The following is an 18,812-nucleotide window of genomic DNA, read 5'->3' as shown; positions in this document are numbered from 1 at the left end:
GAATCCACCTCCCTACCTATTCCCTGTATCCCTTTCACCCATTTTAAAAATCAGAAATATATCAATCTCCTTCTTGAAACCATTTAATAACTCAGATTCCACCGCACTATGGGGCAGCGAGTTCCACAAATTCACCACCCTCTGCGAGACATAGTTCCTCCTCATCTCAGTTCTAAACCTACCACCTCTCAACCTATAGTTTGCCAACGCAATCTCCACATCTTTGCATTCTGCCACATAACCACGGCGTCATATGACTTTTGACCTTCTTCAGGAACCAAGAAATGGTTCATCTGCAGCAGTAGACATGTTTCGAAATATTTCTCTTGCTTGGTTTTAAAAAAGCTGGAGAGGGGTGTGGCCGAGAGTGCGCAGCTTTCAGAGGTGCCACAGCTCAGGAGAGTTGATTGTTCTCACAACTCTTTTGCCTTTCTCCACTGCAGTGGGTAGCGGATGTATAGCTGCCCCGAAAGCAACAAAAACAATGCGAACTGAACGTTAGCTGCTGAATTTATTCCTAGCATCGGAGAAAAATCCAAGGCTCATTGGCTGCAAAGAAAAAAAATGAGGGCTCATTTCTGAATTCATCGTGACATCTTGAATTCAAATTATTTAAATGATTTAGAAATAATTAGGAGTTTTAATTGTTCACTGAGGCCCTTATTTAATACCTTGTAATGCCAGCAGTCAGACTTATCACGGTTCTGACATTATAAATGTACATGTAAGCCAAACCTGCAGAGACGCCGTGGGCAGAATTTTCTAGCAGCGGTTAAGTCTGCTTTTAGCTGTAAATGTCTCCTGACAAAAATGTTCTGTGGTACTTATATATGCAGAGTGCTTGATGTGAGCTCACCAAGTACTCATTCATCTCATTCAAGTGCAGTAATGTCTAATCAGAAGACTGGATCCAGGTTTACATCACACAAAACATGACTGCAAGATTCATAACATGAACGGTGTCTGCGTGACTTAGCTGACTTTAGTTCAATCAATGCTCCATATCCTGGAATTTCAAGAAATGCCACATTTTTAAAACATCACTTCAGAAACACAAAGACACTCGTGGGCAGCACGAGTTTACGAGGAACCTTGATTGGGTTCCCAGTGTAGGCGACTGACAAAAGAGCCAGAGGTGAGACGGGATGATTTAAAAAAAAAAAAAAAAATTTTTTTGAGGAGCAAGTTCTTCTGATCAGGAATTCACTGCTTGAAAGGGGAGTGGATGAAAGGACATAAATTGCATTAGAAACAGTTCACAGAAGGTTTAATCGATTCATTCCTGGGGTGAAGGACGGATCTTACGAAGAAGGTTTGAACAAGTTAAGCCTTTACCCATTGAGGATTAGAAGAATGAGAGGTGATCTCATTGAAACATGGAAGTGGGAGCTTGACAGGCTGAATGCTGAGAGGATGTTTCCCCCTTGTGGGGAGAACTAAAACTAGGGCAACAGGGTTTAAAAATAAGGGGTCTCCCATGTCGTCTGGAGATGAGAATAGACATTTCCCCTGAGAGAGTCATGAGTCTGTGGAACTCTCTTTCCCCAAGCGGTGGAGACAGGACCATGGAATATTTTTGAGGTGGAGTTAGATAGATACTTGCTATTGGGAGCAGGTAGGAAAGCGGTGTTGAGGCCACACTCAGACTAGCCACGATCTTATTAAATGGCACGATGGAATCGAGGGGTTGAATGGCCTACTCCTGCTCCTAATTCACATGCACGTACATATGTATGTCCCTGAAAAAGAGAAAACTGCAAGGCTAAATGGAATGAGATGGGGATGGGAAATTGGATAACTCTCTCAATAAGCAGACTAGATGTGATTGGTCAAATGACCTCCTGTGCTGGAAGATTCTATGGTTGGACACACTGGGTTATTTGACAGATTGTGTTGTCCCAGGAAGAAACAGGAAGTTCGGAAGGATGAATGGCAGAAACAGCTACAACATAGTAGTATTGATTCTCTGGTTCTTATTCCCTTTGGGCGCAGTGTTGGTGAATTTACTGTTATATATAGTGAGACAATAGGCTGGATTCTCCGGTCCCCCAGCCACATGTTGTCCAGCGGCGCACAGTTGGTTGACTGTGGGATACTTTACACCTGCCAATAGGATTTCCCATTGAAGTCACCCTACGTCGCCGGGAAACATGTGGGTGGAGGTGCGCTGCCAGCAGGAAAAGAGAATGCCAAAGGCCGGATAATCCTGCCAATGAATACCAACAAGGGCTATTTGACTGTTTTGCACAGCTGCTGACTCAAATCTTCTTCCTGGGACCAAACTAACCTTTGTGTCATATTTGACCCTCGAATGACCTACTGACCACAATTAAAAACAAAGTATTTCCTGAAATGTGAGTGTTGCTGGTGGGACCAATATTTGCTGCTCATCCCTAATTATCTTTGAACTGAATAGCTTGCTCAGCCCAATTCCGAGCAGTCAAGAGTTCACGTTGCTCTGGGTTTGGAGTCACACCTGGGCCAGACCAGGTAAGGATCATAGAATTTACAGTGCAGAAGGAGGCCATTCAGCCCATCGAGTCTGCACCGGCTCCTGGAAAGAGCACCCTACTCAAGGTCAACACCTCCATCCTATCCCCATAACCCAGTAACCCCACCCAACACTAAGGGCAATTTTGGACACTAAGGGCAATTTATCATGGCCAATCCACCTAACCTGCACATCTTTGGACTGTGGGAGGAAACCGGAGCACCCGGAGGAAACCCACGCACACACGGGGAGGATGTGCAGACTCCGCACAGACAGTGACCCAAGCCAGAATCGAACCTGGGACCCTGGAGCTGTGAAGCAATTGTGCAATCCACTATGCTACCGTGCTGCCCTAATGGTAGTTTTCCTTCCCAAAAGGACACTAGCATTCTCTTTTCCAGTGACACAAGTGGTTAGCACTGCTGCCTCACAGCTCTGGGGTACCAGGTTCAATTCCGCCCTCGGGTGGCTGTGTGGAGTTTGCACTTTCTCCCCGTGTCTGTGTGCTCCGCCGGGTGCTCCGGTTTCCTCCCACTGTCCAAAGATGCGTAAGTTAGGTGGATTTGCCATGCTAAATTGCCCCTTAGTGTCCAAAAACGTTACGTGGTGTTACTGGGTTACGAGGTTAAGGTGGATGTGTGGGCTTAAGTAGGATGCTCTTTCCAAGGGCTGGTGCAGACTCGATGGGCCGAATGGCCTCCTTCTGCATCTATTCAAGTGAACTAGATGAGTTTTTGCGCCAAGCGACGAGACTAGTTTTCAATTCCAGGAATATCCACCAGCTGCCATGGTGGGATTTGAATACAATTGCCAGAGCATTAGGCTGGGTCTCTGGATAATTTGTGCAGTGACATTGCTATTATGCCATTGTCTCATCCAATATTCACATCATCTCTACGATAGCCTCGTTCCGCTTCTGTAACATTGCCTGACTTAGTCTAGTCTCAGTTCATCGACTGTTCAAAACCTAATTCATGGCTTTGTTACCCACTCTCAGCAAAGTTGAAGTCAGCTAAAATTCTGTCTGAATACACAAAAATTCCATTTCCCCATCACCCCTTCTTTCACTGAACCACATTGGCTCCCCAGCAGTCACGCCAGGTCTTGATGTTAAAATTCTTTTTCCTTTCAGATTGCTCCATGCCTGTGTTTCTCGATCTCCTCCTGACCTGCAGTAATCCAGGCTGGGTTGACTGTATTCATCGCCTTCTGGCCTCATGAGCATCCCTGATTTCAATCACTGCATTGGCGCCTGCACCTTCAGCTGCCTATAGGTCCCAAGCTCTGAATTCCCTCAACCCTCACAAAGTTTAATAAGTATTTAGATGAGCCATCATAGCATACAAGGCTATGGACCAGGTGCTGGAAAATGGGAGTAGAAATGATAGATGCTTGATGGCCGGCACAGACATGATGGGCTGAAGGGCCTCGTCCTGTGCTGAAAAACTCTGATTCTGCCTCGCTGCCTTTCTACCACACTTTCCTTCTTTGAAAACCTACCTCTTTGAACACAATTTTGAGTATCTGACCTAACATTGCCTGATGTGGCTTAGTATCATATTTTGTTTTATAATGTTCCTGTGAAGTGCTTGGGAGTTTTATTACATTAAAGGCACGGTATAAGTGACTGGCATAATGTTCATCCTAACCCAGTCCATGTCCAATGTCCATAACAACCCGCTGCAAATTCCAAGTCCCCCTTACCATTCCCCACACTGATTACGATTTTGTTTGACAAAACTCAAGTGACAATTTGAGGGACTGAGCTGATGAACATTAAACCCGTTGTGAAGAAAACCACTTCCATCGGGGAAGCTGAGTGCAAAAACAGTCCAGGAAATCTCCTCATGATCAGCACAGGAAAACAAAACCTGGATTCTTACAGATTCAGGAGAGTAAGTCTTTCATGATATATTGTAAATCAGGCAGTTTCTAGATTTACACCTTAAAATATTCAACAGAAGAATTTGGTGCAATATTTGAAAAGAGCAGTGACTGAATCAATCACAAATCGCAATACATCCGTATCACACATGTTAATTCAATATTAGTTTGCTGAATAGATCATTTGCAAGACCATAGACTATTGTACAACGTGTACCTTTTCATAAGGTTTTCCAGTGAAGTACACTGTGCCTATGTACCAGCAAACATGGCTCTGCTGTATGTTCCAGTTTAAAAGGAAAACAAGCACTCCTTCAGGGCAGCACTGTAGCACGAGTTGGTAGCACTGTGGCTTCACAGTGCCAGGGTCCCAGTTTGATTTCCCGCTGGGTCACTGTCTGTGTGGAGTCTGCACGTTCTCCCCGTGTCTGCGTGGGTTTTCTCCAGGTGCTCCGGTTTCCTCCCACAGTCCAAAGACATGCAGGTTAGATGGATTGGTCATACTAAATTGCCCTTAGTGTCCAAGGGTGAGGAGGGGTTATTGGGTTGCGGGGATGGGGTGGAAGTGAGGGCTTAAGTGGGTCGGTGCAGACTCAATGGGCCGAATGGCCTCCTTCTGCACTGTATGTTCCATGTTAAATTTGCTGGGATTTGGAAGCAGTTTTCATGAATATATCTTGAGCGAGAGAGCACTTCTGTACCCAGGTGCCTTTTTGTGTACTGAGAGTTTTTAACAAGATCCCATGCACATTTCCCCATTGATCTTTATGGTTATGGGGGCAGGTGATTAAACCAAGGTGTTTGGCCTTTTCAGAGAATTAAAGACCATTAAACAAAAATATTGAGTTATCTCTGAGGGTTCTGATGAAAGGTCATTGACCTGAAAATATAAACTTTGTCCACAGACCTGCTGAGCAATTCCAATATTTTCTATTTTAATGCCAAGTGGGAATACCTGAAGTTGCAACAAGGCAATACGTTTTGCATTCGTCTCTCCATTAGGCTGGATAGCTGGCAGCAGTGTCAGCATTCTGTGTGCCAAGTGATCAATAACAGTTTGCTCTCACTTGTTCAGCACAAAAGTGTTCTCTTCAGTACTTTGTCCTTATGTTAACTCAATATCAATAGACTTTTTAAAAATCATAATTATAGCCACCTGTAGCTCGAGGTCACTGTATAACACAATGATAAGGACAACATATCGGCAGATTGTGGAAAACAAATGAGAGAGATAACCTTGGGGTGGATTCTCTGTTTGAGAGATTAAGTGCTGATGCCGGGGCTGAATGGAGGATGTTCCACCATCCCGATGGAGGGACGACTGCCAGAGCCACCCAGGACACGGTAAAAGGCCAGCACTCCCACTACGTGGAACTAGTGCAATTCCAACACCTTGTGATTAGCTGAGGTCGGGAATGGCATTGGAGTGTCTGACGAGCTGAAGCTGTGTGTAAGCACTCCATGCCTCACACACTGTCACTCCAGCCAAGAGGATGGCACCACTGAGAGCGGCACCGAGGTTCACGGACGCAGAGCTGGAGATATTACCGTTGCCACGAAGGAGAGGTGGGACACCCTGTCCCCCGGGATGTGATGGAGGCTGCTGTCATGAAATGCAAACATGCAACCAATGAACACTCAGAATAGGACACAACCAATGGGCCGTCAGGACACCCAGAGGTGGCATCACCACAAGGGGCTATATGACATAAACACTATAAAAGGGATGAGGCACTCACACCCTGCCTCTTTCCACAGACAGACATCTAGAGAGTTAGACAGGATTGATCAGCAGCATCACACCCCAGCACGTGGCTCAGAGCAAGCTGGTTCAGTTAGACTGAGTTACTACAGTTAGATTAGCAGAGAGTCAAACTCATTTGAGAACTGTGTTAATAGTTCAATAAACACCTTGAACTAATTTCAGAGTCTGGAGCATCCTTTAGTTAGGACTGCATCAAGTAGCAGCCTGTGTTATCCAAAGCAGAATAAAAGAACAGCTGCCGCCTACCAAAGTCAATCGGGTCTGGACAGAGGTGGCAGAGGCCGAGGGCTCCAATGTAAGGATTGGATAGCAGTGCCCTGAGAAGCTACATGATCTCTTCAAGGCCGCCCTGGTAAGTCACTGGCTCCGTGCTATGGCACCATCCTTGTCCCACACAGATCATTGCCCCCATCCCCCCCATCCCCCCCCCCCCTCACCCTCCCCAATGCAGCTGCATCATGCGGACTGGTAGGCACTACTGCCAGGGTGAGTCACCACTGCTAGGCCCCTGGCACCACACCCATTGAAACTTCTGTAACAAACCATTCCTGCCTGGACTCAGAAATCCATTGTTTGCAGGGGGTTTATGACCATATTACATGGTGAGTAAGACCTTGCCCATCCAGGTCCAATGGGCTGCAAGGCAGCTCTGACTTGCATTGCGGCTTCTGTCTTGCATGTCCCCCTCCCATTCCCAACCCCTCCCGGCCCTTCTCCTGAACACTGTGCATTCCGCACCATACCCCTTATTCCACCGGTGCCTGGCAGGCGTCTAACCCCATCACCTATCCCTGCCATCAGGGGTCTTGATGGCTTGCACCCCATGTCAGCGATACTCTCAGCAGCCTCTGTCCTCAGCTGTCCTGTGGGGTCTACTGTGAGTTTCCACCTTGGTTTGGCCATGTGGTATGCTGCTAGCAGGGTGGCATCTAGTTGTGGAGTGGGTGTGATGGGGGCACCATGTGCCACCAACCAGTGCTATTCTTGGGGGCATACGTGTGGACAGAGCCAACGGATTGGGCTGGGCGAGGGGCAGTGTTCCAGGTTGCATGCAAAAGGTCATGGTGCATGCATCCACTGCTTGGGATGCGGTGAAATCACACAAAGGTATTAACATGGCTGTTATTACGTTTCCTCGATTCAAGTAGAATTACACAAAGTGTATTACATTCAACCACTTTCCATGTTGCCCATTTTTGATTGGCAGGTGACAAACGTACATTTTCAGTTACCCTAATGAGTGTGAAGATGTGAATTGCCTGGAACTAATGAGGGATGTGTAATGGGCCAACGGTTGGCTTTGGGACTGCTTTGTGGGATTCGCAGTTAGCTCAATGGGTAAGATGGCTGGCGTGCGGTTCAGAATAATGGCAACATCACAGGTTTGACTCCCATCTTGGCTGGGGTCAACTTGGAACCTGCCTCCTCATCCTGCCCCTGAGAGTGGAAGGCAATGGCGTATCACCACTGACAAACACTGCCAAAAAAAGCAGCTCAGATTGAAGAATCAGCAGACAATGAGCCAAGGACCAGCCTTCGGGCACAGCACACATTATATTACAGGAGTGAAAATGTCTCCACTCTTGCACTACAATCGCAAGGAGTTGCAAGAAAGTTTTGCCGCCAGCACGAGAGACAGTGATGTTTACAACAGTGCGGAGATGCATAATTACGCACGTGGGGTGCAGTTAATCTACACCAGCAGTGCAAAACAGGTTTGTACAGAATTGGCAGCCTGTCAAACACTGCAGTAGTTTATATTTTTCACTGAGTGGGAAAATATTGCTGAGATTTTTAATTTCAAACTAAGTAAAGGTGACAGTAAGATGACAAAATGAGTCTTCAAGAAGAGTTTGAGCACTCGTTCTGTTCAGTGGACAGAAGATCGGGCATGGTGAAAAAAAAAGATTTCTTGGAGCCTTTATTTTTGTCAATGGCAGAGACCAATTTCATACAATCTTCATGAGGCTCAAGAAAGAGTTGTGAATACTGGATCAGTACTGTACATGGCTACGAGAGTAAGAGACGACGTGGGAGCAAATTCCAGGATGTAGCTGGAGCCGCAATGTAAATTATTGAAGGTTACTCTTCAAAGAAGTTGCACTGAAATGCTTTAGAGGCAGAATATATTCTGTAGGAAGTGTTGCCCATTGCACGATTAGGAAGCAAAGTGGAAGCTGAGCCAAAAATCACTTTCAAAACATCAGAAATTAATAAATGGAAACCTAGAGGCAAGAGTTGGTGGTACTGTTGTAGTGTAAATCTAAGTGAGGATGCATCCAGAAAAATGAAAATCATATTTATGAACTGTGATGACGTTTGACATGGAAGTAGTACAATGGGGGAAATTTGAAGTTTCTTGAAAATGCTCTTAAATCTGTAATTGTTTTTTTATTTGTCCAAGAAGGAGTTTGCACCAACTATAAAGGTATCAACTGTAATTTTCTTGGACAATGTGAAATGCTGGTCCATGTGACCTGGAAGAAAGTACCAACTGGAGAGAAGTTAACCAGCAGGCACAAAGGAAATCTCGGGGTAGGTGTTCCACACATGCAGAAGAAATTAGATGCACTGGACAAGCTGGCTAAAAAGATTTAAAAACCGGAAGAAACCTGAGAATAGCCAAGAGAGCCTAAAAAGTTGGGTGTTTTGCCAGAAGCGGCCAAACTATGACCGGGCTGTTATCAGTTGGTCAGTTGAAAAGGAACCCTGGAAAGTTACACCATGAGGACAGTTGTCACCCGAGGAAGAGAGGTTCATAGAAGTATGCCTTGCTGACATAGTCATACCCATGAAACTTGGATGTGGTAATTGTTGTCAGATAGTACTATTAAAGTGAAATTGTCCATTTTCGCAGGAAAAATGAAGAGCATATTATCAATGGTGAGGGATTGCAGAGGTCTGAGGGATCTCGATGTCCCAGTGCATAAATCATGAAAGGCTTGTATGCAGGTACAGCAGCTAATTGGGAAAGCTGATTGAATATAATTTCTTGCGAGAAGAATTGAGTATAAATGTAGAGAGGTCATGCTTCAGTTGCACAGGGAACTAGTGACTACGTTTGGAGTATACAATATTGGCCTCCTTATTTAAGGAAAGATGCAGGTGCATTAGAAGCGCTTCAGAGAAAATTTACGAGACTAATACATGGAATGGGTGTCTTATGAGGAAAGGGTGGACAAGCTAGGCTTGTATCCACTGGCGTTTAGAAGAGTAAGAGGTGACTTGATTTTAAAGAATTTGTTCATGGGATGTGGGCATCGCTGGCTGGACCAGCATTTATTGCCCATCCCTGAGGGCACTTAAGAGTCAACCACATTGCTGTGGGTCTGGAGTCACATGTAGGCCAGACCAGGTTTCCTTCCCTAAAGGACTTTAGTGAACTAGATGAGTTTCTGCAACAATCCGTAATAGTTTCATGGTCAACATTAGACATTTAATTCCAGATTTATTTTGATTGCCAATTCAAATTCTACCACCTGAAGAGCAGGATTCGAACTCAGGTCCCAGAGCATTACCTTGGGTCTCTGAATTACTAGTCCAGTGACAATATCTCTATGCCACTGCCTCCCCTATTTTTAAAAATAAATTTAGAGCAGCCAATTATTTTATTCCAATTAAGGGGCAATTTAGCGTGGCCAATCCACCTAAACTGCACACCTTTGGGTTGTGGGGGTGAACCCCACGCAGACAGGGGAGAATGTGCAAACTTCACACACAGTGACCTGGGGCCGGGATCGAACCCGGGGCCTCAGCGCCATAGGCACCAGTGCTAACCACTGGGCCACCGTGCTGCCCCTTGCCTCCCCTGTTGTAACAGATAAGATCCTGAAGGATCTTGAGGGTGGATGTGGGGAGGATATTTCCTCTTGTAGCAGAATCTGGAACCAGGGCTCACTGTTTAAAAATGAAGAATTGCCCATTTAAAATAGAGATGAGGCTAAATTTATTCACTCAGAGGGTCGTGAGTCTTCTGAACTCTCTTCCTGAAAAAGAGCTGGAAGCAGAAACTCTGAAGATTTTTAAGGCAGAGGTAAGTAGATTCTTGGTGAGCAAGGGGGTGAAAGGTTATCAGGAGTGGGCGGAGTGCAGATTTGAGATTACTATTCGAACGGCAATGATTTTATTAAATGGAGCACCAGGCTCGAGGAGTTCAATGGCCTACTTGTGCTCCTTGTTCATATGTCCAGAGGTAAAAGCATGTTCTTCATTTTGGAGTCATTCGGTGAATTTAGTTATTTTAGTTTATGGTTTTTAAACATGGAACATGATGAAAACTGGAAAAAAATCATCATCATCCAAAATCTATCATAGGATGTAACAGATAGTAGTTGAGAATCACAAACACAATTTGTTATATGGAACAGAACATTGGTATCAAGGAAGGGTGTAACAACTGCAATATAGATTGAAGACATGCCAATAAAGAAGTGATGAATTCTGGTTGCCAGAGAAACATAATAATAGAGTAGAATATTGGTTCAGAGTTGAAACTAGGACAAAGCTTAACATGCTTCTGATAAACTTCTGTCAGTGTTCAGTACCATGATGGAAACAATAAAATGGCATGACACATCTGATAAAATACATAACTTGAACTGCACAGCTATTTCTTGTCTAAGCCGACAGACACTAGTCATAGTGGAATCCTGTGCCCTTCCCCGATGGTGAGTTTGGAGGCAGGGGACCATTTAATCAGGATAGCCTATTTACACTTCCTTTCCCTCTAACCAACTGAGGCCCTTGAATGAGCAACTTTCCCATTGAAGGGCCTCATCTGCTGCTGCTGGTATTAGCCCAGCAGCCTGTGGGAGACTCGCTGTGCAGGGGCCAAACCAAATTGCACTGGGATCCAAGGGGAGTTCCCTCATTCAGAGGGGGGGGGGGAGAGAGAGAGAGGCCGTCGTGGTGTGGGGGGAACATTGAAAATCACTCTCCAACCTGTCTTCTAACCCACAACCCCCTCCAACACAACCCCCCACTTTTCACAACGGCCATTCACCTATCCCTAGTTCCTTCGGTATTGTTGATGAAATATATATATATATATATATATGTACACATGCCAAACATATTTAAAGACTAAGCTAAGGAAAATGTCATTGAACCAGCTTTAGCTGCAGGCAGTTCCACAATTATAATGAGAAATCCCCTTTCCCTATTGGAAAAAAAGTAGTGCGCTACACATAAAAGAGTTAAAACAGAAACATCACAGCCTGCCAACAATAAACAAAACCATGTGCATCAAATTGTAATCTGCCTGGAGACCTGGCATCTGAGTAGTGAGACCTGTGTTTCACCCAATATTTGTCCTCAGGCCTAATTTCCAATGAGTGGGTGAGCTGTGGAGAGTAACAGGCAAAATGGGATTTAAAATGATGCCACTGAAGTGCCACTAGCAGCACTTGGGGAAGTCAAGATGTGGAGCGATCCAGAAGGGTTGACAAACAGGCATCAGGAAGGGAGACAATTAGAACCAATATGTCAGGAAGCAATGAGTCAGAAGGCAATTGGGACAATTTGGAAGGGAAGATTTGGAGAAGACAGCAGCTCAAGATAGGCCTTGTTATGGAATCCTGCTCTTCCTAGATCCACATTCAGATATATAGTATATATTTAAAATGTAACTTGCTGGTTGTAGGCAATATGCACAAAGCATTCATGAAGCATGAAGAATGCCCTGCATGCTCGTGAAAAGGATATTATCAGGGATAACATGAAGAACTTCATGTCTTATGAATTAGACTGCATTGATGGATGCAGCTCCTTGGTAGGGCTTCTCAAATTGGGGGTCACAACCCCAATGGCTGCTGACTGAATGCTTTAAATCCTTGTGTTCCTTTTAATGGTGGGCATGGCCTAAATGCCTGGTGCACAAACCCTTACTCCTGCCTCAGAAAGCCAATTGAAAAGGTAAGTTTTAAAACAATACGTGAAGATTAAAAAGTCTGACTCGACCACCCATCTTTTTTTGTGAGTGGAAATATTGAGGCATTCGAAAGGGTGCAGTCAGGGGCCATGAGGTTAATGCCTAGTTTACAACACCTTAGTTACACAACTAGGTTGAAAGAATGCTAAAGTATAGAGTGTAAAGTAGGGAGATTCATGGATGATTTGAACAAGTGTTATTTAATAATAAAGGGATTGGATTATTTTTACCTGGACAAATTATTTGAATGGATAGGATAAGAGAGGACAAGGGGTCACACTTGCAGGTTGTATAATGGCAGAACCAAGAAGGAAAAGAAGAACTGCCTAACATCTAAGAGAATAGTAAACTTGCAGATCTAGTTGCCAGCTCATGTTGTGTGCACTGATCCATTGCATCCCTTCAATGAAAAGCTTTACATGTTTTTAACTGGAGTGAAGATCACCTTCTGGTTCATACCCTGTAATATAAGACAGGGTCTTGTAATCACTTGGATTGGTGTATACTTTGAAATGGTGTGCACACTAATGCTCACGGCATGGGTTGTGGGGCCATCAATTGCTGAGAAGTATTTCAACTCAAAATCTCTCAAATGGTTGTTAACTATTGTGAACGAGTGTGAAATTGAGCATTGTAGACCAGCACAGTTTCAACCTGTGTTGATCCCAAGAATTGTACTCCAGAATCCTCAGTGCCCCAGGTTTGGGAAGGGAGCAATGTTTCAGAATGCTACTCTGACAGAATGTGTGTGTTTTGTGTGTGTGTGTGTGTGTGTGTGTGTGTGTGCACATTTAGGTGTGATAACTTTGGGTTTGATGCTTTACTGTTGAACATGTCAAACTGCAGCAGAGCAGGAGGAGAGGAGAGGAAAGAATTGTACATATGATAAAAATATCTCAACTTAATAACATCTTCAAAGTACACTGGTTAGAGAAGAAAGAGTTATAAACATTTATGGTGCATATTTTAAAATATTTAAGTTTTTTTTTTACATACACTGAGGGTTTATTAAAACTTAAAACATAAAATTGCACAACATGAAATTTCAGTTCCCTACCTGTGTACCGGATTTTGAATCCTTTTTTGCTGGTTGCGTGATCGGTTGACCAACGTAGATACAGCTGTCTTCCTGTGCTTGTAAAATTCCTTTTTCCAGTGTGATTCCCACTCAGAGCAACCAACAGTCGATTTTGACCTGTAGGTCCTATTAAATAAGAAACAGCTATCAATGAACTCATCAGAAATGTTTGGTGGCTGAAAGTTTTGATCTTTTAGTCGTTACACTGCACATTTATTAGATTTGTGCACACATGGAGAGCTTGGAATCAATTAAATGTAAAGTGCTCCATTTCTCTCACAAACCTCAGGAAGACAGAGTGTCATGTGGTCTAATCGAGTGGGAAAACCCCACCATTTCTAATACACGTGGTGCCAGCAACAGCAGCCATTGCTAGACTTGAAATGAAAATAAAGATGAAAAGTGAAAAAATGAAGTGCTCTGTTCAATGGTTAAGTTTAACTAAGACAAACTGTTCAAGGAGTACCTCCAATTTGAATAAAAGATAACTCTCTGTGAAAATAATATAGCATCTGTTAACTTCAAAATAGCAGCCTCTTTAGTTTTGGTAAATATTCATGTTAAGATGCCAATAAATTGTTTCTTTGAGGTATCTGAATTGTTGAAGACCAAATGGTGAGTATAAAACCTTCAAATAAGCATTGATACAAAAGCAAAATCCTGCAGTTGCTGGAAATCTGTAATAAAGACAGAAAATGTTAGAAGTACTCCAGCAGGTCTGGCTGCATTTGTGGAGAGAGAAGCAGAGTTAATGGCTGGGATTCTCCGCGCCTGCGTCGGCTTGGAGAATCGGAGATGACACCAAGGCGGCCCGCAACGCGGTCCGACGCCAGTACGCGATTCTCCGGCGACCGGAGAATTGCCACCAGCCGCACACGGGCGGTGGACGCAGCGCCGGTCGGGGGCCAATGAAAGAAGCCCCCGTGGTGATTCTTCGTGGTCGACTGGCCGAGTTCCCGCTGGCGTGGTTCTAACATGGTTCCACCCAGCAGAAGTTCGGACCTGCGGCCGCGGTGGCTGTCCTGGTGTGGGGTGGGGGGGAATCAGACGCCGGGGTGGGCCTCCACGACGGCCAGGCCTGCGATCGGGGGCCACTGATCGACGAGTGCGCGCGATCCGGGGAGGGCCTACCTTCTTCCGCGCCAGCCCACTGTGTGGCTCCGCCATGTTGCGCGGGTCCGGCACTGAAGCGGCCTCCATGCACGGACCCGCGACTGGCAGTGCAGGGCCGCTTATCGCCGCCGGCGCTGCGTGCAGCACTCCAGTGCCGTGCTGGCTCCCTGTGGGCCACGGAATCGCTGGGCCAGGAGGTCCGTTGACACCGGCGTCAACATTAGCCGCAATTTTAGAGAATCCCGGCCAATGTTTCCAACCGATGATCTCTTGGCGGAATCGTCTTTTGACAATCTTCTGAGGAAAGATCAGCGACCTGAAATATTGCGTGGAATTTTATTGAGGAGCCAGTGAGGTGCACTTTTAGGGAACCATGCAGCATTCGGGCAATGGTAAGACCACTGCCAAGCTTTCCCCTGGATTCAAAACTCTGGGAGCACAGATCTCGCCTGCCAAGATGCGTCAGCCAAACTTCTTCCATGATCAGGAGCACCTTTGGGAACATTGTGGCTGCTGCCAAGAGGACATACACTGGAGTACCAGGATCTCAGAGCAACCTAGACCTCAGGTAAGCTATAGGGGAGGGTTGAGGAGTAGTATTGAGCAGGGACGGGGTAATGACAAAAGGGGTCCAGTGGGTCACCAGTGGGGCAGGGGTGAGTCTCAGCTCGATGGCAGTCCCTCAGTACTGAGTGCTTTTGATGCTGGACCACTCCCCACTCCTTTTAAGGTGACTGGCTGGCCACATGGTTTTAGCAGTTGTGCCTGATGCACTGGGTTAGCACCAGCAGTGGCAGGATGAGCACCTTAGGTGGTCAGTAATTGGACACTTAAGGGCCTCAATTCGTGGGAGGGTCAGAAGTTCGGCCATGGACCTTCCCACCCAGAAGCTAATTCTGCCAGGGACAGGAAGACACCATTTCACCCAAGTACATGCCCTTCCCGTCTCCAAGCTCACCCCCAGTGAGAACATAAGATTTTGTCTATCAACCCTGTTCCTCTCCCCAAAGATGCTGCCAGACCGGCTGAGTATTTCCAGTATTTTCTGTTTTATTTCAAACATACATTATCTGACCCATTCAAACCATTCCATTTTGTTATCACTTATAGGTGATGAAAGCATGTAGAGAAGAAAAATTCAATAATATTAAATACATGAAAACACTTTTTTTTTTATTTGGCCATTGCGTCAGCAACTTGTCTTCAATCTCCATGTTTTCTCCTTAATTCTCTTGCCGGAGCTGCCTGAGGCCTGTCTACAGTCTAAACTACAATCGCAGCTGAGAATCTTGTCAACCCACACTGTGATCAGTTAACAAATTATTCACCACCAGCTGGGTAACCTCTATCGATCCCTTCCTTTCACAAAGCAAGTGTCTCTCAATGGAGCAAAGTTTGAACTATATGCCTTGAACAGAGGGACAAGTAGACGTTTACAACAGGCAGCGCAATAATGCAAGCTGAAATGTTTTAACTGGCAGCCAGTGGCCTAAACATTGGCTTGTGTTGGTTTGCCGCTGTGAACGGGGCACTGGAAATGATTCATTCATTGGAATAGGTAGGCCTGAGGTCATGTTATTGGAGCTCAGGCCACATTTACATCAGTCTGCCCAATGGTTGTCCAGGCCGCCAAGGTGTCCACAAGCAGAGTGCTGGGTGTGTGTGCATGCGTGTGAGGGTGTGTGCGTATCAGTGGGGGCGGGAGGGGGGAGGGGGGGGGGCAGATGGATGGGAGCAATCAAGAGAAGGCAGAGCAGAGATCAGTAACAGCTTCCTGAGCTGGAGTGGACCTGTCAGGAGCACTGCTGCTCCATATTCAGCTAAGTACATTTTACAAAGCCAACCTTTTTGTTAACAGCAGAGCACCACTGGCTAGTCTACATGTAGACCACATTCTGACAACTCAATTTAGTCAGACTTAACAAAAGTTACTTCATTACACTATCAATTGATAAAAAAAAGTTAATCTTACCGTCAAATATGCTCAGCTCATCAAACTGTTTTTCACTTTGAAACATCTCCATGTAAAGAGTAATATTGTACCGGGGTTCCACTCGAATTGTCCAGGAACAGGTTTGGAAATTAGGGTAATTTTCTGGATATCCTGGACTTAAAATGACTCCCGAAGAGGCTCTGCGAATTTCATTTACAGGGCACTGTGCTGAAATTATAAAATACAAATGGAGATCTGATTATTGCTAGGTCGCTGGATTGCAAAGAAAAAAAAATAAGGCCTCACCCATTATTTTTAACCTGAAATTGTACCCGAATTTGTTTCAGGAATGATATTCCCAGAGTTTCACACGATATTGTATACTTTTTGCTATTGATGGGAGAGAGGGTGGCACCGTTGCACCATGGTTAGTACTGCGTCAGGGACCCAGGTTCAATTCTGACCTTAGGTGAGTTTGCATGTTTTCCCCATGTCTGTGTGGGTTTCCTTTGGATGCTTCGGTTTCCTCCCAGACTAAAATGTGCAGGTTAGGTGGATTGGCCATGATAAAATGTAATCTCTTTTTAAAATCCTTCAATTAGACCACCCATCAACCTTCCTGACAGAAAGGGAAACCTGATTTTAGTTAATGTCATCTTATTTAACTCTTTAATTCCGCAGAAGCAGAACAAAGCCTTTAAATGAGCATAAATTGGTCATTAGCCAAAATTGGTAATGGGGTGGGAAGGCTACCCATGGGCTTTCTGACCCTGGACCTAATCAGGGTAGAGGTAGGAAGTTGGTAGGATTCATCAACGCTCCCCCCTCCCCTCCCGCTGTCCGATTAAATGTCACCTGCCACCTCACCACAGGGGAGGGCAGAAGATTCATGTGGGTTTTCTCCCTCTACCACCCTACCCGATTGCCTTCTCTGCTTAAGGGGTAAACTGTAGTTGTAAAGAAATCACAGCTCCGCCTGTAATCCCTCACCTTCACAAGATGGAGGGTTCCCTTCAAACTGCAATTTTGTTGATAGTCTGCAAGTCATGAGTTCACTGCCAACAAGTGTGAATCCAGGGGGACACTGGTACTTGACTATATCACCTGATAAGAGAAAGAATTAACATTTATAAACATCTTGCACAACCTCAGGACATCTTAAAGCCAATGAAGTACTTCTGAAAAGTGGTCACTTATGTTATTTAGGGAGCATGACACTACGTTTGCACACAGCAGGATTCCACAAACAGCAATGAAATAACTGCTCAGATCATTTTATTTTTGGCTCACCACCCTTCAGGAGAACAGGACAGAATGAAAATTGAACAAAGAACACAAAAATTAATCATTTGTTTTGCTTGTCCCATCCTAACACTTGGATACAGCGATGGCATGTCTTGCATCAGAAGACGACGATAACATGATGTAAATGCCACCCACATGGAAATAGCACATTTATTTGTATGCTGTCCAATTCCAGGCATTAATGCACCAGCCGCCCCATTCCTGTAGCTACACTCTGTCTCCAGGTGTGTGGCAGGGTGGTAGTTCTAACAGCCCATTTGCCCAATTTTAAATCCAGCACTGGAGTCATTTGTAGAAAGGGGGAAAGTCTGGTGTGTCCGTTCTAGAATTCCCCGTGAGGGAACAGACGTGTCAGAACATACTTTGCTGCTGAACCCGACACAACTGGAGCAAAAGATCTCCAGTTTTATTTGTGAAGCAATCTTATGTTTTGCTATTGAGAATCGAGCACCCGGTTTCACAGAGACATTTCAGCAGTGTCGCCTCCCCAGCCCACTTTCCCGCCATGGTTATCCACAGGCAGCAGAAGCCCCACCTCCAGGTCTGGAAGTGGCAAATCTGAGGCCGCAATTCAGAGCGGGAATCCATTAAGTGGCTGCCACAGGCCCTGCCATCCTATTAAAGATGATGGCTCACCCCCCCCCCCCCTCTCCCCCCCCCCCCCCCCCCCCCCAAACATAGGGATGGTAGCTCAGCAGTGCCACAGAGTGCTGGTCACTGCTGGGGAAATCTAAAGGAATAATGGATGTTCCAGGTAAAATGGACCTAGGGTCCCATGGTCCTACCTTGCAGGGCTTTGTGGGAAAACGGAAGAGGTGGGGAATCGGAGGGTGTCTGAGGACAGACGGAACCAATGTTGTGGGACCCACCCACTGCCACCAGGGGCTCCTCCATGGGTCAAGCAATGCCCGATAAGGAACCTCCCATTTACTCTGGGCGCCTGCTGAAATTCTGCCAGGATCTCCCTGGTAGTCCTGCCACAAGGCAGACAGCCTTTCACCAGAGGTAAAATGCCAGTGGATTTAGGATGTGACCCTTAAATTGGCCACATAAGTGACTAAGTTGGGCTCCTGACAGAATGATCATCTGGCACCATTCCCACCACTGTTGGTTGGAAGGAACTGGGCACATCCCGTTCCTTTTGATGGCCTTGCCACCTCCAAACCTTTCCCCAAGTGCCCCAAAAAATTCAGCCCACGATGTGTAGAAGTCAAGTGACGTAGGATATGGTGAGACTGGCTGCTGACATCTGCTTATCATCCCATCTCTGCTCGTGATGTCAATGCAGGGTGGGACGTGAATGCAACAAATGCA

General features: G+C 45.5%; 1 protein-coding gene across 1 annotated transcript in view; it reads right to left on the bottom strand.

Annotated features, from left to right (window-relative positions):
• LOC119967641 (CUB and sushi domain-containing protein 1-like) overlaps positions 1 to 18,812 on the bottom strand; it is a 2,889,858-nt gene that overhangs the window by 230,523 nt on the left and 2,640,523 nt on the right. Inside the window, exons 46-48 of the mRNA XM_038800434.1 lie at positions 17,184 to 17,297; positions 16,233 to 16,421; positions 13,127 to 13,273 (exon numbers count right to left, since the gene is read on the bottom strand). Of these exons, the coding sequence (XP_038656362.1) occupies positions 13,127 to 13,273; positions 16,233 to 16,421; positions 17,184 to 17,297 (450 nt within the window). The remainder of the gene's footprint in view (positions 1 to 13,126; positions 13,274 to 16,232; positions 16,422 to 17,183; positions 17,298 to 18,812) is intronic.

The sequence above is a fragment of the Scyliorhinus canicula genome, chromosome 6 (genome assembly GCF_902713615.1).
Source record: "Scyliorhinus canicula chromosome 6, sScyCan1.1, whole genome shotgun sequence".
Taxonomy (NCBI): domain Eukaryota; kingdom Metazoa; phylum Chordata; class Chondrichthyes; order Carcharhiniformes; family Scyliorhinidae; genus Scyliorhinus; species Scyliorhinus canicula.
The sequence above is the reverse complement of the archived record's forward strand: the minus strand, read 5'-3'. Positions and strand labels throughout refer to the sequence as shown.